Source organism: Apis mellifera, linkage group LG8 (genome assembly GCF_003254395.2).
Source record: "Apis mellifera strain DH4 linkage group LG8, Amel_HAv3.1, whole genome shotgun sequence".
Taxonomy (NCBI): domain Eukaryota; kingdom Metazoa; phylum Arthropoda; class Insecta; order Hymenoptera; family Apidae; genus Apis; species Apis mellifera.
Genome location: NC_037645.1, coordinates 8,633,258 through 8,657,467, shown reverse-complemented (window position 1 = coordinate 8,657,467; position 24,210 = coordinate 8,633,258). Strand labels below are relative to the sequence as shown.

General features: G+C 30.1%; 3 protein-coding genes across 8 annotated transcripts; 1 reads left to right on the top strand and 2 right to left on the bottom strand.

Annotated features, from left to right (window-relative positions):
* Positions 1-106: 106 nt before the first annotated feature.
* On the bottom strand, positions 107-878 carry LOC100576401. Its single transcript, XM_006564688.3, has one exon. The coding sequence runs from the start codon at positions 876-878 to the stop codon at positions 171-173; it is 708 nt and encodes a 235-aa protein (XP_006564751.1). The 3' UTR covers positions 107-170.
* A 777-nt stretch (positions 879-1,655) lies between these two features.
* Positions 1,656-12,127, top strand: LOC726587 (protein AF-10). Of its 4 annotated transcripts, none has more exons than XM_016913413.2 (13): positions 1,656-2,165; positions 2,266-2,345; positions 2,406-2,570; positions 2,645-2,842; positions 2,929-3,591; positions 3,673-4,004; positions 4,814-5,287; positions 5,368-5,551; positions 5,653-5,878; positions 6,114-6,266; positions 6,382-6,625; positions 6,693-6,821; positions 7,037-12,127. In XM_016913413.2, exons 1-13 carry the CDS (start codon positions 2,057-2,059, stop codon positions 7,185-7,187), a joined length of 3,108 nt encoding a protein of 1,035 aa, XP_016768902.2. In that variant the 5' UTR covers positions 1,656-2,056; the 3' UTR covers positions 7,188-12,127. The 4 variants fall into 4 exon arrangements, with proteins under 4 accessions (XP_016768902.2, XP_006564754.2, XP_006564753.2 ...); XM_006564691.3 differs by having other exon boundaries at positions 1,657-2,165; positions 5,653-5,872; XM_006564690.3 differs by having other exon boundaries at positions 1,657-2,165; positions 5,653-5,872; positions 6,361-6,625.
* Positions 12,128-16,284: 4,157 nt separating this feature from the next.
* LOC100576215 (pancreas transcription factor 1 subunit alpha) lies at positions 16,285-20,089 on the bottom strand. 3 transcript variants are annotated; one of them, XM_006564684.3, is made up of 3 exons: positions 18,537-20,089; positions 17,322-17,656; positions 16,285-17,087 (listed from the first exon to the last, which is right to left on the bottom strand). In XM_006564684.3, the coding sequence occupies exons 1-3, from the start codon at positions 18,806-18,808 to the stop codon at positions 16,948-16,950; spliced, it is 747 nt and encodes a 248-aa protein (XP_006564747.1). In that variant the 5' UTR covers positions 18,809-20,089; the 3' UTR covers positions 16,285-16,947. The 3 variants fall into 3 exon arrangements, with proteins under 3 accessions (XP_006564747.1, XP_003250495.1, XP_003250493.1); XM_003250447.4 differs by having other exon boundaries at positions 17,319-17,656; positions 18,537-20,083; XM_003250445.4 differs by having other exon boundaries at positions 17,319-17,638; positions 18,537-20,076.
* Between the last annotated feature and the right edge of the window lie 4,121 nt (positions 20,090-24,210).

The following is a 24,210-nucleotide window of genomic DNA, read 5'->3' as shown; positions in this document are numbered from 1 at the left end:
ATGTTAAAAATAATAATAAAGTAAATAAATAACTAAATAGAGTTGATTTGTTTAATATGATAAATGAGAGAATGTAAGAAACAAAGAATTTCTATTTTAATATATATTTCGTATTTTACATATATTTACAAAGAAAATATGAATCTATTTAATTATATTTTAGAAAAATTTTATGTAACTTGTAAAACCATAACAGAAACAATATTATGGGGAGGAGTATCTTGAAATATAGGTTGTCCATCGTCATCTCTGTAATTCAAAAGATCCACATCCATTACACTTTTCAAACCTAATTTTTCCGCCGCTTTTTTTGAATACAAAGATGTATATACTCCAAATATAAATCCTACATTTGGGATGTTATTTTTTGCGAAAAAAATTCCTGCAGCCATTAGGGATTTTGAAAGTCCCTTCCCACGATAATTTTTATCCACGGCAATTGCATAAAATTCCACGGCTGCTTTGGAATCTGGAAATTTTCCATATAAATTAGCCTTTTCACTGATTTCGGATAAATAATTGAAATATTGTTTCATTAATCTATTTTCAGGAGGATTATTATTAAATGCTGCTGAAACTCCATCAGTGCCGTCATGAAATTTTGGATTTTTACTAACTATCATGAGATTTATACCAATGATCTTTTTTAACGATTTTTCGATTGCTATAATACACGGTGAAAAATTGAAAATCGCACGTATTAATCGTTCATGATCGATTTTCATTGATTCTTTCTCTTCAACTGTTATAGAATTATTATCTTTCAGACTTTTCAACATAATCTCTTCCTTATCAAAATTTTCGTGTAAGAAAGATAAAATTTCTGGTAAATGACTGTCATTCGCCCATTCAAAAATACATAGATTATTTGACTCCATTATACCAATTGAATAAAAATTATTTTATATTATTTGATTCCATATATCTATATATCTATATGTATTTTTTGAATAAAAAGTAATGGCAAAACAGAAGGCTACATTACCAGTTTATATTTTATTCCATTAAATTAAGTTGTTTTCACTTAAAATAAATTTGCATTTTATATTTGTGTGTATTATTTTTATATTTTGTGAATAATTATTTTATAATATATAATTTTTTGTTTATATAGGTAAAAAAAATGCGTTATAACTTAATATTTTTTGTTATTACAATGAATCGTTCAATGAATCACTCGTTACTCGAATGTAAATTCTTGGAAATCCTATACATAGTAAAGTCTTACCTGATTGGTCGATATCTCTGTTAGATTGTTTGATTTCATTAATTGAGAATGTGATTTGTTTTAATATTTAAATAGTTATATTAAAATAAAAAATTTTTTCTACTTTTTTGAATAAAAAATTAATAATATCAATTTTTAAAAAAAATAAGAATCTAAAAATAAGCATAAAGGAAATAATGTATAAACTATTGAGAAGTTTGATACTTTGATACTTGACAATATCTTGACAATTATAAATTTTAAAAAAATTTAAAACTCATAATTGATTAATAATAAAAAAAACTTAGAATTAATAATATTGATATTGTATAATAATTGGAGATAATTATTATTGAAAAAACTTTTTTAAGCTATTAAAATTATCGTCTCATTTTCGAACGCGCTCTTCCATTTTCGCGGCAGAGTGCGCAGTTGCGCATGCGTACACTAGACATGATAACAAAATAAGATGGCTGACCAACGAAACAAATAAAGCGCCGTTGTAAATAACAAATGGTTCAAACACGTTTTAAAACGAAATTTCTTTAAAAAGCAGCCACTACACGGAATTCTGGAATCGCCTCGGTATTGGTGTTTCGTGTTTCCACAGTGTGGAATCATTGTAGTGACGGGCAACGTGCAGTGGTGCATTCCAAGCCACGATTCATCGTTGAATGCGTCACGCGTGTGCATGATCATTGAGAAGAGCAATTAAGGAAGGAGCGAGCTGAGAATTACAAATCGCCAGGATGCAATTGCGAAAGCAAGATTACCTCGCGTTACATCTCCGCTTACGGCTCGCCTAGCTCCTCATGCTAGTCTCGTCTTCCGAATTGCTTGAAACACAGCATGAAGGAGATGCTTGGAGGGTGCTGCGTGTGTTCTGATGAGAGGGGTTGGACTGAAAATCCATTAGTGTATTGTGATGGCCAAGGTTGTACCGTTGCTGTACACCAAGGTTTGTCATATAGATTATTACTATATTTTATATAAGATATATTTTGTATAGTTTGAATAGGAATATTCAATTGCAACGGTATGTTATGATGATTTTTCAGCTTGTTATGGTATCGTTACGGTACCTACAGGACCATGGTATTGTAGGAAATGTGAGTCGCAGGAACGTAGTGCTCGTGTGGTAAGTTCTATAAATTTTTTTGAAAATTATATTTTATTTCATTTTTTAATTATTTTATAGCGCTGTGAATTATGTCCAAGTCGAGATGGAGCTCTTAAGAGGACAGATCAAGCCGGATGGGCACATGTGGTCTGTGCTCTTTATATTCCAGAAGTTAGATTTGGTAACGTAACAACAATGGAACCAATTATTTTACAATTGATACCATCTGAAAGATTCAGTAAGGTAAAGATTTTCTAAATTAGAGTAATTTTCTTAATAATTATTTAAGATAAATTATATAATATGGTTATTTGTAGTCATGTTACATTTGTGAAGAACAAGGAAGAGGTAGTAGAGCAAATGTAGGAGCCTGTATGCAGTGCAACAAGACTGGCTGCAGGCAGCAATTTCATGTTACTTGTGCTCAGGCTCTTGGTTTGCTCTGTGAAGAAGCTGGCAATTATTTAGACAATGTGAAATATTGTGGATATTGTCAACATCATTATTCAAAATTGGTTTGTGTAACATTATTTAAAAAAATATCTCTATATAATTTGAATTGATTATTTCAACTTGATTATCAATTTTATTTCATTTATAGAAAAAAGGTGGTAATGTAAAAACAATACCACCTTATAAACCAATACCTGCTGATAATGGTTCATCAGATTCATCTCCTGAAAAGGAAGCAGAAACCCCGATAAAATCTTCATCTAGTGGTAAACGAAAGAGTTCCAGCTCTAAATCTGCTACAAATTCTAAAAACAAATCAAATACTAGTCCAAGTCTAGAAATAAATGGCGTTGCTGATGATAAAAGCAGTAGCGGCCGTAATACACCCAAAGACAACACCACAAATTCCAGTAAATTCACCACTTCCAATTTCGTAGAAACGATTGTCACGCAATCGGAGAGTGTATTTGGACATGACGGAACAACGTCTACCACTGCCACTATGGCAGCAACAATTAAATCTGGATCGAATTCAAGCTCTGGTCACAAAAATAGTGGACAAACGAAATCAAATTCTTCATCATCGAACAAGACTTCGAGTCACAGTAAAAAGAGAAAGACAGGGGCACGAACACCGACTGTAATAGGAAACGAAAATTCAAATCAATCGGTCAGTTCTGAAGCCAGTGGTTCAGTTGTAGTTGCCGTCAGTTCTGTTATGCAGCAAGCTGTATCGAGTAATAATGTACAAACAACTATAACGGAAGCTACAAGTTTAAGTACGACCACTGAACCAGAAAAATCAAAAAAGGTAAATAAAAATTTATAAAAAAAATATTTGTTTTTATTTTGGAATATTTTCAAATATATATTTTCAAATATTCTTATTAAGTTAAAGGTGGAAAGTCCCATTCAATCATCATCAAACACCCCAGTCACTACCGAAGTGACTACTACACCTGTGATAATGGCAGTAACACAATCTCAATCATCAATTGTTACTCAGTCACCAACAACTACTTCAAATAGTATAGTAGTATCAGTTCCATTGACTGCAACTTCGTTATCTAGTACAGTGCAGAGTGTGGTAACAAGTGCTCCAACTCTATATCAACAGTTGCAACAAAGTATCATAACTACCGCAGCCGCTACAGAAGCCAGAACGAGTGTTATGTCGAATTCAGAAAGATTTATCACAGAAGAAACTCCAGCTAAAAGATCTCGGTAAGTTTGGATTAAAATTTTAATACTAATTTTTTTTCAATTTGAAATTCCTATTTAGTAATAAGAATAATAATAATATTATTATAAATATATATTTTTTTAAGTTTTTAACTTATATTAATATTAGGCAATATCACAATAATTTATAAAATAAATATACAGTATGAAAAGAAGTAACGAAATTTCATGAAAATTTGAACAATTTAAAATGCGCGCCAAAATTGAACGCATCAAAATGGTTGACTAATTGGATAAACAAGTCTTTTTGTTTTTAACCTTTTATGTTTCGTAAAAATTATTCAGATATTAAAAATCTCATTTAATATAGATTTTATTCAAAATATCATTTCGTTAAGATACTATTGCATTGGTTAAAATCTTCGAAAAATATTGTGTTTATTAAAAGATGTTCGCGACACTATTACAAGTTATACAAATGGAAGAACGAATTCAGGATTACTTTTTATTTCATTTTTATATAATATATATTGCAAAAAAATTCTGACAGAAAGAAATTATTGTAAACAACTGTGATTTTTTTAACGTTTTTTAGTTTGTCTGTAGCTTTAAGAATACGTTGAGGTTATGTTTGTTTTTTCTACCACAAGGGGCCTCAAGGGCAACGAACGAAGGAAAGGAATAACGTGATGTTAACGGTAGTGCACAACGGTCTGTTTATGTTACATTTTATATAATATTCATTTCTGCAGAATTTTTTGAATATTTTTATTTTTAAAATTATATGAAAAAAGTTAATGAAAAATAGAGTGTTTCTGGATATATAATTATGCATTTTGTTATTTTCATAGTTCTCAATCATCAGATAAGCAAGAAAAACCTCGTAAACCAAAACGTGGGTCATCAAATAGTCAGCCAGCATTACCACAAGTACAACCACAAACACAACAACAATCTCAATCTACCGCTTCATCTGTAGTAACATCAGTATCTAGCAGTGCAGTAGTAACAACATCCAAAAGAGGAGCAAGAAGTAATCATCAAACTCCTCCACCTGCTGTAACTGTAGCACCTGTACCATCTATTATTCAAGGACCAACACTGAGCAGTGGGCATTTTAGTAGTATTGGCTCTAGTTCTACGAATACTATGGGTCCTACAGTCAAAGAATCTCCTCCAAGTAGTCCAGGTTCTGAAAGTATGAGTAGTAATGGACCAGGAAGGAGAAAAAGGAAAAGTGCAAGTGCGGCTTCTACAACACCAACACCTTCTGCATCTAGTACTCCAACACTTACGAATCCGAAAGAAGAAAAAGATGTAAAATTGTAAGAAATAGAGATGATTGATATAATAATGATATAAAATGATTTATTATATAAATAAATCTAATTTGAATATATATTAGATTTCAGAATGGAGTTAGTGCACCACATATGTTAGGAAATCAGTTAAATCCAACCTCTACAATGGCACAAAAAATGTCTGATACCCTTTCCCAAGAATTAGAAGCTCATTCTATTTTTACAGAAGCTAGTAATTCTACAACAAATTTAGTTGGTCCACAATTACATAGTCGAGTAATTGCATCTGTAAGTATCTTTGAAATCAATCTAATATGACTTTATTTTTTAAAAGAAAATAAGAAAATGTTTTCATTATTATTCTAATCATAATATTATTTTACAAACAGATACGGTCGAATCAAACAGGTGCACCACCCACGTCATTTTCTTCAGTTTTTAACTCTTCTAACAATACAAACACTAATACAAGCACTACCACTAATGCTAGTACAACCAATACCGGTTCTTTAGGCGGTGGAGCAATACCCCAAACACTTGACCAACTTTTAGAAAGACAATGGGAGCAAGGAAGTCAATTCCTGATGGAGCAAGCCCAGCACTTTGACAGTGAGTGTACGGCAAGGAAAAACATGCTTTCAGTTGCATGGGTTTGGTAAAATTGGGGATTTCTTCATTCGATCGAAAAATGAATGCATGGATTATTTTGTTTATTGTATCTTCATTGAATAATAGACTTGTACATCAAAGATACGTAATCAAAATTATACTGCTTTCTGGCTTGTTTGATTCATTAATCATTATATGGATTAAAGAAAAGTATTATGAATCATAAAATTTTCTTTTATAGTCGCTTCTCTACTTTCTTGTCTTCATCAATTGAGAGCGGAAAATCTTAGGTTAGAGGAACATGTAAATAGTCTTCTACAAAGAAGAGATCACCTATTGGCTGTGAATGCTAGACTTGCAATTCCTTTGACAACTCAACCTAGTGCACACCCAGGTAATTTGCTTGGTTTGTTTTATTGAATTTTTAAATATTTAAATATTTATTTTAAATGTTTAACAGAAAATTCTATATTATTCGTAAATTATAGTGAACAATATACATCCAACAGTCAACCCATCGCACCCCAATGTCCCACATCCCGATGTTCCACCTGGAGCCGCGGCCCCTGTTCCAAGAGTTACTAGGGAACCACGAGTAAACAACACATATATGCCTCATTCGAGTTCCAGTAATCATTCTACGACGTTAGAAAATGGTTTACCTCCAGATCCATCTCCTCCAGCTGCAGCTTCATTGTCACAATATCAGCATCGAACGTCGTTAATTGCACCTCAACCAAGTCCAACAATCAGGTAATTATGCTTTATTAATTATGAATACTGATACTACAAAATTAATTTTTTGTATCATTATATATAGACACAGCCCAGCTGGAAATGCATATCATCAAGGACAACCTAGTAATATAGTATCTCCGGCACCGGCTAGTAATTCTAGTGTAGTGAGAAACTCATCTGTTACACCGGATCCTCTACGTGGAGTACCAAGGTAAAAGAATTTATTGCTACAATAAAAGAAAGTTATCTTTTACTTATTTATTTTTAATAATTTTAAAGTGATTTTAAAAAAATAAGAATAAATTTAAATTAAAAGAATAGTATTGTAAAAAAATAATAAAAGGAAGGGTTTTTCAAAATAGATATCAATATATCATATAATACATTTCTGTTCTACATAAAAAAAAATACAATTTTGTATTTTAGATCAGTGCCACAATCGTCGAGCAATTATATGCCTTCAATGTATCAACCTACAATGTCCAGTCTGACAAGTAATCAAGTAGGTAATGTTCATAATCTTCATTCGCATGGACCTTCTCCACCCAGTCATGGACCACCAGGAAAACCCAGCTGAAGATAGGTGGAAAGCAAGGAAAAATATACTGCGTCCGATGACAGTAGACGCGGTGAGGTGTCATCGCCGTCCGAGGCGTGCTACCATCTTTAAAAATGAACAGAGGGAAGTCGTTTATCCTTCGTGCTTCTTTGCTAATTGGTTCGATCTTTGATTGGTCTCTGATCAATAAGTGTGATCAGTTCTATAATTCAATATCTATTGACTGGTAAAGTAATATAAAATATTAACCAAAAGAAAACATTTGCATTTATCAATAATTGTAATTCACATTTTTATTGTTTTTTTGATGAATTTCGAGAACAATTACCTATCTATTTAAAGTTAGATTAGTTCTATAATAAATATAGGATAATAGAGGCCTTGCAAATTCGAACGAAGAAGCAATTTAGAAATAGAGATTTTTTTCTTTCTTTTCTCTCTCTTTCTCTTTCTCTCTGTCTTTCTCTCTCTTTTTCTCTTTCCTTTGGTTGCACGTCATCGAGCACGTCTGAGACAATCTTAAGATCATCATTATCCATCATTGTCATCGATATTGTATGATGAAACAGTAAATCCGCAGATGTACAAATTGTAGATTGTAAGTTAATCGCGACTAATAGCAATAATGATTATGAAGTTAGATGTACATTTTACAAAAAAAAAAAAAGAAAGAAAGAAATCATGTGTGAGTCTGGTGGTACGACAAGGTCACTCATTTTTTCTATAAAGACATCTTTTTCTAAATGTTTCACTATTATTTTAATAGAAATTTATTTTGCGGATTTCTTTTAGTAAGCTCGCAAAAGATAAAATTAAAATTGTAAATATTTTGTAATTGACCCATTTCACGACCTAACCGATGTATATTTTAATCTTATATGTGTATATATATATACGTATATATATATATAAAACGTACAATATACTTAGCATATAATTTGAGCACTGCCTTCCATCAATGAAATGGCCGTGAAATGGGTCGAAGAAGTTATTTTTATTCATAGAATAATGGTTCTTATGGTTTCTTCAGAGCGGTTAATCGAACTACGATCATTAGATGGGAATTAAGAAAACAATTGAAGTTATGTCTAAATGGAATATTATTACGCGCTTCGTTTTCGCATAAAAAAATCCATTTGCGATTGTTCTTGGTTATATCTTGCCTTTTTTAATGGCAGCACATTTTATTTGGATTCTTATTCTATCAATAATATAAAATTTCGACTTTTGTCGATATGAGAGACGTAATCAAAAAAAATAAATAAATAAATAAATAAAAAAAAATAAAAATAAAAAAAAATTAAAAAAAAAAATTGATAATTTTAGCTCGAAATTGGAGCTATTTGTATTAATGAAATTCTATTCGTTAAAAATTAAGAGTTATATACAATAAGGAGAATAATCTTTTGTCTCTCAGTTCGTCAAAATAAATAAAAAAAAATTTTCATTTAAGAATTATCTATATTTTAACGTTAAAATATGAATTTAGTTTTGTTTTTTTTTTTTTTTTTTAATTAATATCTAGCTAGTAAGGATTTTTACACTAATCTTTTTTATTCTGTTGTAGGAAATAAAATTTTAAAACGAAAAAGTCAATGTTACCATGTTGTGTTCTCAATTGGAAAGTATTATTTTTATGGACGGACAATTTTCGATAATGAAAAATAACGAATGTTCGTAAGGAATCCGGAAAAACCACTAGGCTTACTTAGTATGATAAATGCGGCATCAAGCGTTCACGTCACCACTCAGGGAAAAATCGATTTGTTAAAATTCTATCGAATTTTCTTCATGTCACATCAATTGTAGCGAGCACTAGAAGAACACTATTTCATATCATACATTCATTTTTGAATCCAAAGAAATTATTTTACTTTACTTTACTTTATTGCATTATATTCTTAGTAGTGCTTAAGCGTCGAATAATAAATTATTTCGAGTTGTTTTCATGAAACGAAAAATTTTTAAGCTTTTTAAAAATTTTTTCTTTTTTATTTATGAAAATTTATATATTATTTTTAAGGTATACGTATAGTGTTCAATGCTACAATTTGAAGAAAATAATATTCACAATTGATGATTTATAATCGAAAGTATATGAAATGGTTTCCAAAAAAAAAAAAAAAAAAAAATCAAGTGATTATTGAAGACAACACAGTGCGTTTTTATCGACGAAGAATATTTTATGCGTTTATTATCTCAATGTAACGTTGCTGTACTTTTTTAAGATAATATACATTACGATAGAAGGGCAAGAAGGAATGAGAGAGAGGAAAGAGCAAAAAAAAAAGAAAAGGCGAGAACAAAGCGTGTATAAGTGAAAAGTGTTGAAAACAAAAAGAGAGCAGTTAATAATATTTTTACACAGCAGACCGTGCCAAATTTTTGCAATCGAATCATTGAACTCCCTTGAAACTCTTGAGCAACACGTGCCTAAGTAACTTGTTGTTTAAAATCTTGGGACTGGAATTGTTTTATTGCGATGATGGAGAGAAAAAAAAAAAAGAATGAAATTTAAACATTGCTCCTTTTTTTTTTTTTTTTTTTTTTTAATGCTCTCATTTATTTTGTGTTCATTTTTAAAATTCTTCGTGTACAAATAAATTATTGTGTTCCTAATCCGCAGTGGATCGACTGTCAGAGATTTTTTTTTTCGCTCGAAAATTTAACTTTAATTTGACCAAAGTCTTTTCTAATTCTAGGCTGCATTGGATCTATATAGAAAAGATAAAAACGGAAATGTTTTTATGCTTGAAGTAAAACAAAATTCTTTTTCTCGGACAAAAATTTCAAATAAATGTTTTTTTTTTTTTTTTTTTTTTTTTTTTTGTTAAATTTTGTATAAATTCAATGCGAGCCTGTTCATTAGACTTTTCTATTCGCTTGTAGTTTAATTGTAACTTAAATATTTGGTACCTATATAACTTATGTACACAAGAATCATGCGTTTTAGGGTAGATACGTATGTATCGTTAGATTTGTTCGTATTAAGGACTTTGTACGCTCATGATAATGACAAGATAATTATTCAAAAATGAAGCGAAACGATGAGCAAAAACTATTTATTGGATAAATTAATTGCAGACTGCTCGAGTGCACTGGAAAGAGAGACCACGTAGTCCCAGTTTGATGAGATAAAAATGAATTTGTTTCCCAGCCGTGGCGACATTAAAAAAAGACAATTCAAACAATTGTAAATCATGAAATCACAATGTCCAAGCGGCAGCAATGCTTTGATTGGCCGAAATATTGGCACAGATTCATATATATATATATATATATATATATATATATATATGTAGGCATTTTGATACTCGAGATCTCTTCGCTAAGAATCATTGTTGGACAATTGAATGTAATGATAAAAGGAAAAAGAAAAAGGAAAAAAAAAAAAGAGAAATGAAAAAAGGAAAAAAAAAAAAAAAAATATGTGTGCAAGTGAAACCAAACTTGTCGCCGTTTGTGAAGCGTGTTTTCATTTTTCTACGAGAGTTAGCTAATATCCCTCCCGCGTCTCTGGACGAAACGAACAGGCTAATAAGTAATAATTCATTGTAATATAATTGTAATACATAGAAAGAAGAAACAATAGCTAGAGAATGAGAAGGAGATGAATTTATTTTCTCGTCTCTCGAATGCACTTGTCGGTTTTCCCAAGAAGCGTGCCGATTTATACTTTATACTGGATATTGGATATATTTGTAAAAAGATTGAAAGTGAGATATTTTCATTTTCACTTTTTTTTTCTTTCTTCTTTTCTTTTCTTTTCTTTTCTTTGGGACAGCCTACAAGTTATAGAAAGCGCTAGCTATCCGTGTAAAAAGATGAAAGAGTGGAGAACACTTTGAAGGTTGCCGCGTCCTCCGGTAATAATCTTTTGTATATTTTCAAGTGAGAAATGAGCAGCTAAAAATCCGGGGCTGCTCCGTGGCTAATTTACCTTTAAATTGTCCTCGTGTTGTAACGTATGTTTTTTATCTTAAGGAAAATGAGGGAAAGGAATATGTCGAGCGAATATGCCATATATGTTTCCACATGGATGGAAAAAAAAGTTTTCTTATGGGAGAAAAGGCTGATTGTTTTTTTTTTTTCTTTTTTTTAAATTGTGTTTAACGTAATAATTTTTTCTGGTGACATCGTCCACCCCTAACAGGTATCCCTGAATTTAATTAGGAATTAGTAGTATTAGGATTGTTATTTTAATTTTTGTATCATTAAGTTATGGGAAAAAATTTCAAACTTAAGACTTGGAGTTTTTGATCATAATTTTTTCATATTGTTGTTATGAAATCTGCTCAAGATTATAAATAATCACTGGGTGCTCAAAAGTTATCTTGAAATGTAGAATATTTTACAACTTTATTTAATAAATTTTTAATATACAATTATATAAGAAAAAGTATAAGTATATATTCACTTCTTCTTTATCTCTATAAAATTTATAGAGTATGAATATATGTTAATTTCTATATGAAGGATGTATTTACACAAAAAATTAAGAAATAAGGGAAACTATTGATTTAAATTCAGGAACCAACACTACTAGGCTAAGATCCTTGTCTCGAATTGGATATATTAATAGAAACTTTCACTTTTATATTTGTATCTATTAAGATTAACACAAGATTTGTCGAATTGAAACAAAAGGAATGAAGGGATGGACGAAAGCTCACAAAATAAAAAAAAAAAGAAAAAAGGTTTATCCTGACGACATTGATGCTATATAATCGTATATAGTTCTTGAACTTTTCCTCTGCTTTTCATTCTCTGTTTAAAGAAAATGCAGACGAAAGTTCCGTGAAATTATTGTTCATATTGTTGATGCACGATGTCCTCAAAATTGTCGTCTCGGAGTCGCGTGGATCGGTTCCAAATCCAGGGATGTAAATCTGTGCGATACGATTTTGTAATGTAATTGTGCATACGGAAGCATGTAATAAAAAATGAGTAAACGATGACAGTATCGTTCCTCTCAGTTTCCTGCTTTTGGATCCTTTTACATTTAAATTATTGTTTCCACACTTAAATTTTTTTTTCTTCATTTATTTTACTTGTAAAAGGTATCTCAATCAATGATGAAAATTATAATTTATATATTTTTTTGAATTTTATGAATTTTAAAATGAAATTAATTTTTTTTTTTTTAGTTGATTTGAAATAATTTAGTTTTATTACTTTGCAGTTACTTTGTTGTTGAAGAAAATTTAAATGCAAGATATTGAAGAGTTTGTTGTCTACTTTTCTTGAAATGAAGAAGGAAAATATAGTTACTCGTCTATGGAAGCATGACTATCTCCAGACAAATCCCTGACGTTTGCCTCAGTGCCGGCCAACGATCGTGGGAAGTCTCACCTGCGACCTCGTCTCCGACGAATCAATATTACACGAGAGTGTACGAATATACTACTGTTTCATGGATACAACTGAAAGACATTCTTATCAGAAACATCCAGTTGATCCTCCTAATGTAATGTAAATTAATATATAATTTAACATATTTAACATAAATTACACAATTATGATATGCATTTCTGAGAAATCTTTTTTAATTTAATGTTTAAATTATCATATAAAAAAAAATCAGTATTACACACAAAGTAAAAAAGGAATTAATTTTAGGGATGAGTTGAGAGTGACACCACGTGTCTTCTCTTACTATTTTTACATCATCTTTTGGGGAGAGGAAGCTTCAATCTGCATTACAGCTGAACAATGTCCAATGTAAAGTAATAGGATTTCATCGAGCTCGAGTTTTCACGCTGGATTTCACCATGGATTTTAGATTCTTATCTTTCTACGTGTCCTAAGAATATTTTTATTAAATCTTATCATTTATTTATTGATTCACAATTAACAAACTCATTTCTCAATTTAATCCCTTCACTTTAAATTAATCTCTAGTTTTATCTATAAAATCTGTCTCATTATATATTTTATTTATGTTTATTTGTAATTGTTAGAATATTAGGCAACTTATGTAACGAAGATTAAAAGCCATAAAGAAATTGTTGGAATTTGTCTCTAATCGTCGACTAATGACAATAGTATCAAGTGTTGTATTGTCTACACCGATAATCGTGTGAAGCATATTTGGGGGGAGCTACAAGTATAAAAGTATTTCAACGGAGTGTTCTGGGGGGATGATTTCGCTGGAACTTGAGAAAACACCCCAAAGCACGCAGCTGCCCAGGTTTTTGCGTGCCCCAATTTTCACCCTGTGGGGCTGGACCCTGTAGGGGAGTTGAAGAGTGGATGGATGCTCTCTTTTGCTCAGAACACTCCCCCTTCCCCCTTTCTCAGTAAGTGTAATGGAACCCCCAGCTTCTGTCTGTGGACGTAACATTGTTAATTCTATTCTCAGGTTTCTACATTCAAACCACTATCTGTGAATTTGATATATTTCTTTTTTTCTCTCTCTCTTTCATTTACTTTCCCTTTGTTCTTTACTAATTTGTTTGGATTGGGTTCTTTTTTTTTTTAGTTGAAAGTTAGAAAAGGAGGGACGAAAGGTGGATTTCTACTGGCAATGAAATTATAGATATTTGTAACAAAGTAAAAAAGTTGGTGTTATTATTATAATAAAATTGAATAGAAAAATTATAATTTTCTATATATCTGTCCAAGGTAAGATGTTACATAATAGATTAATATGAACTCGATGCTACGGTATTACTACATGAATCGTGAATTAATACTTTATTTGTGTGTCACTCCAGCTGCGAGGATCAACACAAGTGCGACCCTCGTGACAAGCGGGTGCTCTTAATGCGCATCTGATACGCGAAAGGGAGTGCAGCCGCGATTCTATGGTTTGCTAATTTTCACGGGATCACGGTACCGTGACGTTCAAGCCGATTAGGTTCAACCTGGGTTATTGAACTTTCACGCCTTCCCTTAACCGCTGGATTTATCTATGAAAAAAGCATTGAAAAATAATTTAAGCCTCTGTACAACAGTTTATGAATAGCACAAATTAATATATTTTATCATTTTTTGATCAAATTAATATATTTTATTCACTATTTTTTAATTGAGATTAATTTAACGTACTATTGCTGGAAGAAAAAAAAAGAAGTAGAAAGGAATATTATCAAGACAGATATTATCAATATTTAATATCTTTTTCTAATCATATCACATGATACTCAATATTTAAAAGTACAAGTGTTAAAAAATTGATACACTATAAAGAGGTAAGTGATAAGGACAGGTGTGGACACAGCTGGATCAACTGTCGATAGGTCACAGATTATCTGATGACCAATCTTTTATTATCATCTAATCTTATTTAACTTTGACTCTTTTTTATCACATTTTAATGTTCCTTGAAGTAGTTAGTTGACATGATATTGGTAAATATAAATTACCTATCATGCTTATGAATTAATTTACATTTATTTAATTATATTTGATTGAATATTATTGCTTTCTTAAAGAGAAAAATATTTCTTTTACAGTTGTTTAGAGCATAGAGAATTGTGACAAATGTAAATATTTTATTACAAAATATAAAATAGTTTAAACGATCAAGAATAAAGGAAAGAGGAAGAAACAGTTTCAGTAAAGGTCGAAATCGCTTCGATATGTCCCAGGGGACGTGTATATCGTCCCTAATTGTCCACAAATCGACGACCACCCTCGATTTCCGAACCGTTAAGTACAACCACCTCTCGGGGCACCAGGGGCGTTCCGCTAGCTTTCTCTTGAGGGGCGCCTGATACAACGGGGTAGAATATGGATTCAATTACACCTCATTGTGCCACGGTGTCTATAAACAATGCTGTTTTCACAGCTGATAGCGGTCCACGTTCTTCTGCGGCTCCATGAAGTTAGAAGTTCACCGAATCTAATTTCAAGTGAAACACCCTGATCCTCTTTTTAATAGTAAACAGTATATGATTTTTATTCATGGAAATTCTACACTATGTAACAATGGATTCAGATTTATCTATTTTATGAAACAAAATCTTGTTTGATTATAAAATAATTATATAATGTTTTATTATTTAGAATTGAAATGGAAAATGAAAATTTCAACTAATTTTTGAAGGAGTAATTCAAACTGGAAATTAAGAATGTAATGAGAAGAAGAATATGGATTTCATATTAATAAAGAAACAAGAAAAAAAAAGAAAAGTTTAAAACAAACCATATAAAGAATTTCTATCCTTTCATTCTTATTATTTCATAATTATCCTTGAGGTAAAGTATCATGTTACTTATACCATTGAAATATTATATAGAATGAAATACACAGGATACTTGAATAAAACTTTTAACTGGAAAATCGAAGTTGAAAGCAAGCCTTTTTAAGAACAGCTATACTCGATTATTATGTGACAATCATGTTGTAATTTTCAAGTATCGAACGAGATATTTGCTCATTAACGTAACATTAACTCGGTGAACCTCGGTTAGAAAGTAGAAAATGGTTATTCAGACTGCAGAATAACGAAGAGGGAAAGGAGGATCACAACGTGGGAAGATACGCAGCCGTCGGCGCCATTATTCCCGAGTTGCAGGACGTCGCGACACCGCAATATCGACGTATCGCCCACGATTCTCCTTCTCTGTCCCATCCACGTCGAATTTGCTCCTCTTTCTGGCGAACTGTACACCACAGAATTTGGCGCAGCTTCTACCCTCTGCTTTTTTATCAAATCCTCCGCCATTACATTACGAGCAACTCTTTTAGAATTTTCTTTGGATTCTTAGAAAGTTGGAAAATATTCATTCTGATATTCATTAGTTGAAGAAAATTTTTTATAAGATGAAAACAAAACAGAGAAGAAAAGTAAAAAAAAAAAAAAAATTATATATTAAATAAATCTGAATATTTAAAAAATTGGAAATATTATTAGAAAATTTATAAATTAAAAAAATATAAAAAATTAACTTTAAAAAATTTAACTTGTCATAGAAAGAAAAGTTTTTTGATTAACTTTTAATGAGTTAGATTGATAAAACATTATTTTGGAAGAAAAATGTATTTATGAGAAAGTATACAAACTATTGAAATTAAAAATGCTTTGATAATATAATTAAAAAATGGAATGGATGAATATGGGAATTGTGATAAAGATTGAAAAGTGAAAGATAATAGAAAAAAAAACAATTTGAAACTTGAAGAATCTACTTTATTTGGCTTCAATGATAACCATATTGTTTTAATAGCAAACAATCTGTTTCATGTTCACGTACAAACGATATCTGTTTAGATTTTTTTACGCACTTTATATATACATTTATTATAACATGAATTCTGTCAGAAAAATTAAAAGTCAAATTACTTTTATTTAAAGACTTATAATTTAAAAGAAAAAGAAGAAAAATATCCGACAGAATCTTCGTATTTTGTTTTCTTCTTTCATAATTGTAATTAATGTTAATTCATTGGATTTTGAGCATTTTTTAAGGAGGAACTTAACAGAAGATATGCATGTATCATTTATATTACAACTTCATATTTTACAAGAATTTTTCTTATTTAGATTTCACTTCTTAGATGTTAATTTAAAAAATTAAACTATTTGTTCATCAAGGTTGTTAAATATTAACAATAATAATTTAATTGATATTGTCCATCACATTAAAATCGACTAGAGAACACAAAAAATTAATCTTCTTGTATATTAACAAATTTTTTGTTCTGTTGATAATGTTAATAATGATCATTTAGCATCAAAAAGAAAAAAAAGTAAAACAATGACTAGGAATGTTTGTCCTTAAATACTAAATAACACAAGGCTCGACGTGGCTTGGCCAAGAGATGAAAATTTTATTCGAATGTCGAGCCATTTTTTGATGTTCTTGGATCCTCCGGGGTCCACACTTTTGCATACATCGTCCCATTCTGGGAGATATCCGACTTCCTGGACCATGACAAGGAATGAAAAATGAAGGGATTTCCTTCACTGCCTGAAATTTTACCATTTATCTTAATTAATTATATCATCCAACTCGATTTTCTATTTAAATTATTATTTCTTGTTTCTAAGATTATTAATCGAATTTTAATTAATTTTAATTAATCGATAGAATTCACGAAACAAGTTAATTTAATTCATAATAATTAATTCTTAGGAAAGGAAATGAATAATAATAAGGATAAGAATAAGGATACGTGAGTACGATTAGTATTGGCCTCACCACGAACTATGACCTTCTTCGAATCATCTCGACCAGAACATCTTGAGAGACCACCATTTCCCGTCAGAGGATCGTTACCCTTATCAGCCCTGACCAATTCGTTAAGAAACTTAATGTAACCAATTGCTAATTTTAACGTGTCTACTTTCGAGAGTCTCTTTTCATAAGGAAGAGTAGGTATGTGGGCCCTAAGGCCCTCAAAGGCGTCATTTATATTCTGCATACGTCTCCTCTCTCTCATATTGGCGGCCTGTCTTTGTTGTACTGCTTGCCTCGGACTTTTCCCCGACGCCCCATTTCTTCTATTGTTTTGACTTCGTCTAGAAATTATTATTGTTCTGTTTTTCAATATAGAATAATCATTTCTAGACTTTTATTATTCAAATAATTTAGAAGATAGATTATTAAAAATTACGTATAAAATGATGATATGACAGAAAACAAAGAAAAAAGAATTATTTCTTGTACATTCATTTCTTAAATAATAATGAAAAATGTATTCGATGCACCTGTTTATAAGCAATCCGTATAGCAATGCTCGGCGGATTGCCCATTAACAGGCGCAATAATAATCGTTCTTATATTATTTAAAGCTTCATCATTGAATAAAATTTAGATTATTAAAAATTATGTATAAAATGATGATATGGCAAAAAAAGAATTATTTTTTGTACATTCATTTCTTAAATAATAATGAAAAATGTATTCGATGCGCCTGTCTACGAGCAACCCGTATAGCAATGCTCGGCGGATTGCCCATTAACAGGCGCAATAATAATCGTTCTTATATTATTTAAAGCTTCATTATTGAATAAAATTTAGAATATTATAAATTATGTATAAAATGATGATATGACAAAAAAAAGAATTATTTCTTGTACATTCATTTCTTAAATAATAATGAAAAATGTATTCGATGCACCTGTCTACGAGCAACCCGTATAGCAATGCTCGGCGGATTGCCCTTTGAATAAGGCGCAATAATAATCGTTCTTATATTATTTACTCGTAGATATACTTATCAGACAAGAAAAATATTTCCTTCTAAAATATTTTAGAATATTTGTTTAATCTAATCTTTTTTCTATCTCTTGATTTAATATATATAATCAAATTCTTTCAATATATATTTTGGATACTGATATAAAATTTCTATGTTTTTAGGTTTCTAATCCAGCTGGTGATAGTCCAGTTAAAAAAAAATATAAAGATACTCACTCTCTGGTGTGATTCTCCTGATCACTACTGTAAGCACTTTCATTATCGCTACTATTTTCGTCGTACAAATAAATTTCACTACCGCTGGTACTTCCAGTACTTCCGGCAGGATGTGCAGCTAATTGCGAGGGAATAGAAGGTAGCGTGGCTGTGGTGGGTGCTCCGCAATGCGGCGGCAAAGCTGGAATCGCTGGATTCCCAAGAAAGCCATGAGCCTCGTACATGTACTGTCGATTCATCATATCTAATTCGAGATTGTCCATGGAATACATCTTGAAGAAGCTTCTTTTTTATATGATAAAATTCTCTGATACACGTATCTTTATAATATTTACAAAATTCTTTGGTAATAATGACTAGAACTGTTGATCAATAGTGTGTGGATTAAAAGCACATATCACATCATCTTTAAAAGATTGTTAATTAATTAAATTTATTTTTCAGGTGTGAAAGGTAAACACATTAAAAGATATATCGACTTCCAAGAGAAACAGCTTAGAAGATTTGATTATCCCTCGATAATATTTTACATGAGAATCTTTCAAGAAGTAAAATATCTCTCTTGGTATCATTGACAAAACACTTTCCTTCTTGAGATCACTGAGAAATATTAAATTTTTTACTCAACACTGTATCCCTTTCTATACACTGGGAAACCAATTTTTTTTTTTTTTCAATTCAATGCAAAAGATTAGACTTAATACCCAATTGAATTATATTAGGATCAAATAGATTTTCGTTGGAATTTCCTAGAAATTCTTATACAAGTATCCTCGATCACGTTCTCAGGATTCACTGATATCATCGGTACGTACGACACGTGACCTCGGCGCGTGTTAGGAAATACTTCTAAATAGCGACACGTGCCACTAGGAGGTGAGGACACGTGCCCAAATTTGTCCAAACACTTATCAAAATGTACTCGATCCTTTCTTGTTAATCATAGAATCCTGGGATTCCTTCGTTGAACATATGACGGATCATCTTTGATCCATAAAAATTATCAATCGTCTTCTTCATCCTCGATTTTCTTCCCGTTGAACATTCTCTTCTTCACATCAAGTTATCATTAACATTTTTCCATTTTGACATTCAACAACACTCGTCAATTCACATTGAATTAAATTTACAACAATTATTTAATTTAATTTTACAACTGATTTTTGTATGAAAAAGAAATAATAATGATCACTGATATTGTATGATTGATATCGTTGTTAATTTTAGGTGAAAAGGAAAAATATTGGGAAAATGTTGGACTTGTGAAGAAAGGTGAAATAGAACTGTGGATCACTGGTGATGAACATTGGTTCAGGTGGTTTGACGAAACTGAAAGGGAAAAGCGGGAGGAAGGCGGAAGCCAGGGGGTTGAATGTCCAATCGCATCCCTATTCGTCGGGGCAATTGGTGGTGGAGCCAGCCTACCTTCGGTTGCCTGGCTGCTGGTTCCGCCTCTTCATCGATCTGATAAGGAACAGGGAGGTTCTTGGTTGGGGATAACTTGATGGAAAAGTCGTTGGGCGAATTGGATAGATTTGCGAATCGAATTTGCACTTTCAGATGTTGATATCTTAGATATCTTATTATTAAATAAAAATGTCATGAGAGGAATATTTTGAATTTGATGAGAATTGAGAAATTTATATTGGCAAGAAAAATTTTTTAAATAGAGAGAGAAAAAAATAAATTAAGAGAGAAAAAAAATATAAAAAAAAAGAAAGGAATATCTAAAGATATTTGAAAGAGATTATAAAAGAAATTAAAAGAAAAAAATAAATCCATAGAAAATATTGTAATCAAAATATATTCAACAGAGACAAGTGAAGAAATTAATTACATTTTTTACATTATTATTAGAGATATTTAATTGAATTTGGAATTAAAACTCAAAACTCAAGGCACTATCTACAAAGGAATAAGAAGAGATTATAAAAGAAATTAAAAGAAAAAAATAAGTCTATAGAAAATATTATAATATATTCAACAAAGACAAGTGAAGAAATTAATTACATTTTTTATTATTATTAGAGATATTTAATTGAATTTGGAACTAAAACTCAAAACTCAAGACACTATCTACAAAGGAGTAAGAAGAGATTATAAAAGAAATTAAAAGAAAAAAATAAATCTATAGAAAATATTATAATCAGAATATATTCAACAGAGACAAGTGAAGAAATTAATTACATTTTTTATTATTATTAGAGATATTTAATTGAATTTGAAACTAAAACTCAAAGCACTATCTACAAAGGAGTAAAAAATGAAAATTATGTACCTAAGTTTTTTTATTTAAAATTCTAAATAAGGTTGAAAATTTTTTTTCACCTAACCTTTTCAGAAAGACATATTGTTGGGATATTATATAATTATATTTTGCGGTATAATAATATAGCAGAAATCACATCAAACCTGTTACGGTACGCATAATTATACGTTGCCCCAATCAGGCCAAATGTCGCAAAAGTGGTTAACCCTCGAATAAACCCTTGCACGATGCTTCTGGTACATGTGCATGACACGTGCCTCCAATTTCTTCCTCCGTTACACTTTTGATTCCCTTGAATGCTCTTTTTATGGACAACCATGAAACTAGTCTCAAATACTCTTTCACTTCCGGTGATTGTGAGTGGAAGGATCATTATAGAAGGATATATATTGTATGGAATATAAGAAAAGTATTAAAAATATTTTTTATCTTCATCCAAAAAAAGATTGTATAAAATTCAATAAAATACAGCAAACAATTTATTTATATATATTTTAGAGTAAAGAAAAAATTGTATTAAGTATAACATAACATAAAATGGAGAAAAATTGATAATTAAAATGAACAAAAATTTTCTTTGAAATAGCAACAGGATATAAAGTATGGTCTATTATCGATTTCCCACAAAACTTTCTCTAAACATTCGCCCAGACTGAGCAATTAACACGCTACAAATTAAGAGGGTTCGTTGCATCAGGATGAATTATTCGTTCCATCTGTTGTTCCAGAGAAAATCAAGTAAACGATTTTTTTCTTTCCCACGATTACAATTTTCTGGTTTAATATTAGAGAACAATTTTTATAAAATATACAAACAATTTTAATAACTGATTGTTCAAGTATTCAAAATTGTCTGCAATATTATAAATCTCTAAATATTAAAACACTTTACAATTGTGTTATTGTTAAAATATGTATAAATGTGAATAAATTTTAATGTTAAAATCCAAAACTATAATATAAATTTTGCAATGATAAATTTTTTTTTTTAAGACACAGGTGCAAAAATCGAATTTACGGATTGCAAGCCATAACCATTGTTCGAATCAAATCCCAAAGAAAAACATAGATCGAGATAGGTCCATTGTGCAACGGGATCCTCGAGATTGAGAGATAACTGGAAGGGATTAGATTTAAATGGCAAATCCTCTGGACACGTGTGCACTCGATTCGAACGAAAAGTTGAACACTGCAATAAAAAAATTTTATTAAATTTAATTTTTCTAGAAAAAAAAATAATATTTATGTTTTATATATCTATTAGGAGAAATAATTAATTATTATTATAATCTTGCAAATTTTTTTATTATATCATATTATAAAATATTATCTATACTTATTTTACATTATAATTTTTAATGTTATTTTTGGTTTCAAAATTGTAAAGAAATTTCTATATATTTAAAAAAACATTTAAATTGATTTTTTATAATAGCACATCATTTTTCAAAACACGTATCTAATCGATTTTCTATGCATATCCTTGTATGTGTCCAGGGACCCATGTCTAACACCTGGTAATCGGTATCCCTCGGAACATCTTGGTATTCATTCAAAATATAACCAACCCCTGTAAATGTCTATTAATTTATACTCAGCGGGAGTGTGAAATCGATTTATATCTCGATTCATCTTGCAGCTTTAATCGATTTGCAATCAATGTACAAAAAAAAAAAATGTTACAATCTAATCTAACCTCTATTTTTAATTTTACATTAATGGATATTTTAAATATATTATTATATATTAAACATCTTATTTAATTTCATTATAAAATTTTAATATTTTATTTTGTAAATAAAAATTTAACCTATCCAAAAATTAAAATGATTGACATTTATAAATTAGTTTTCATTTTGATATTTTTATTTTTTTCAAGTACTGTTTATTAATTCACGAAACTCTACAATGTATGTAAAACGCCATTTTCCAGCGTGAAATATTGTGCTGTACAATATTTGCCTTGGAATATCCGGTTTTATGAGTGTAATCAAGCGAGCTGTCGAAATCATGCGCTAATTTAACCATCAGCCTTGTCCAAACGCGAAATTCTGAACCACCTGTCTAATATCCACTTCTACATCCGTTTCCGGTTTATAAGGGATGGCATCCCCTGCGGTGTCCTCGTGGCTGTACCCTCCGGGAGGGCACGATCCCCTGAACGTTTCATGCTTGGGTACACCACCTTTACCCCCCTACTTCTTTCTGCCTGCAATATCGATTGAATATCGCAAAATGTTCCAAAATACGACGAATTTTTAGAATCGTGCAATATTTATCTAGAATTAAAAATTCCTCTAAGAGGAAATATTTATTTTGAAGTGTGATGATATTTAAATTAAATGTATATCTAGAATTGATTATAAAAATAGATGCATAAAAGTAATTGAGTATGTAATATTTATATATTTATATGGAAATGCATATAGGGATATACAAAATGGTGAATAAATGTTGATTAGTATAAAATATAAAAATAATTTTATTGAATAAAATAAACGCATTAGATTAAAAATTATTAATGTTATGGACAGTTGAGAATGATCAAGATAGGTTTCATTGAAAGATCAAGATAGGAGGATTTATTGATTAAGGGAGATTAAGTTATCATTCCATCAATCTGAATATTCCATATGGAACATTTAGTTTCCAAATTGTGTATAGAATCTCAGTGATCGTTGATTATATATTGAAATCTAATAAGAATTGAATATCCGAATTAATTCTATTGTGATCTAACAAGATTGCTCCTTTGTGAATTTGCAAATCTGATATTATACATATATTTTTAACATCTGTGAAATCATGTATATTAGTATTAGTTTTTTCAGTTTGAAAAACAGAAAATAACTGTTTTTCAAATTGAAAAAATAGATACAAAAATATTTGTTATTTATATAATATTTCGATATACATATTTCGTTTAAAAATTTAAAATAGTTCATTCTTCTGCCCCCTATTGATGATAATGTGCATTGAATCTAAATTACCTTACAAAGTTAAAACAGGACAATTTCTTTATATCTTAATAATTTTAATATTCCATTTAACTAATGTTATTAAAATGTTATTTAATTTTTTATATTTATTTTATTAATTAAAAAATAAATAAAAAATAAGTCATATCACATACATAAAAATAAAAAAATACTATTACTAACGATAATACTAATCATATTTTAAAAAAAAGAATAAGAACAATAATATTATTTTAAAAAGAAGTTAATAATTTAATTCTTAAAATTAAAAAAACTAAAAAGTTATTAATTAATAATGCATCAATAATACATTACCAATCTAATAATATAATAAGAAATAGAATGATATATTCAAATCGAAATTCAAATTTCCCGCGTAAAAAAGAGCATTGATACAATTTCACAACCTCGATCTGTTTCGATGTCT

Bases quoted from the DNA above. Each gene is read 5' to 3' on its own strand.
- LOC100576401 (XM_006564688.3), bottom strand. From the start codon at position 878: ATGGAGTCAAATAATCTATGTATTTTTGAATGGGCGAATGACAGTCAT.
- LOC726587 (XM_016913412.2), top strand. From the start codon at position 2,057: ATGAAGGAGATGCTTGGAGGGTGCTGCGTGTGTTCTGATGAGAGGGGT. The intron at 2,346-2,405 runs GTAAGTTCTATA...ATTATTTTATAG, and splicing joins AGGAACGTAGTGCTCGTGTG to CGCTGTGAATTATGTCCAAG. The intron at 2,571-2,644 runs GTAAAGATTTTC...GGTTATTTGTAG, and splicing joins CATCTGAAAGATTCAGTAAG to TCATGTTACATTTGTGAAGA.
- LOC100576215 (XM_003250447.4), bottom strand. From the start codon at position 18,808: ATGTATTCCATGGACAATCTCGAATTAGATATGATGAATCGACAGTAC. The intron at 17,657-18,536 runs GTGAGTATCTTT...ATTGAAAAACAG, and splicing joins CAGGAGAATCACACCAGAGA to AACAATAATAATTTCTAGAC. The intron at 17,088-17,318 runs GTGAGGCCAATA...GTAAAATTTCAG, and splicing joins GAAGAAGGTCATAGTTCGTG to GCAGTGAAGGAAATCCCTTC.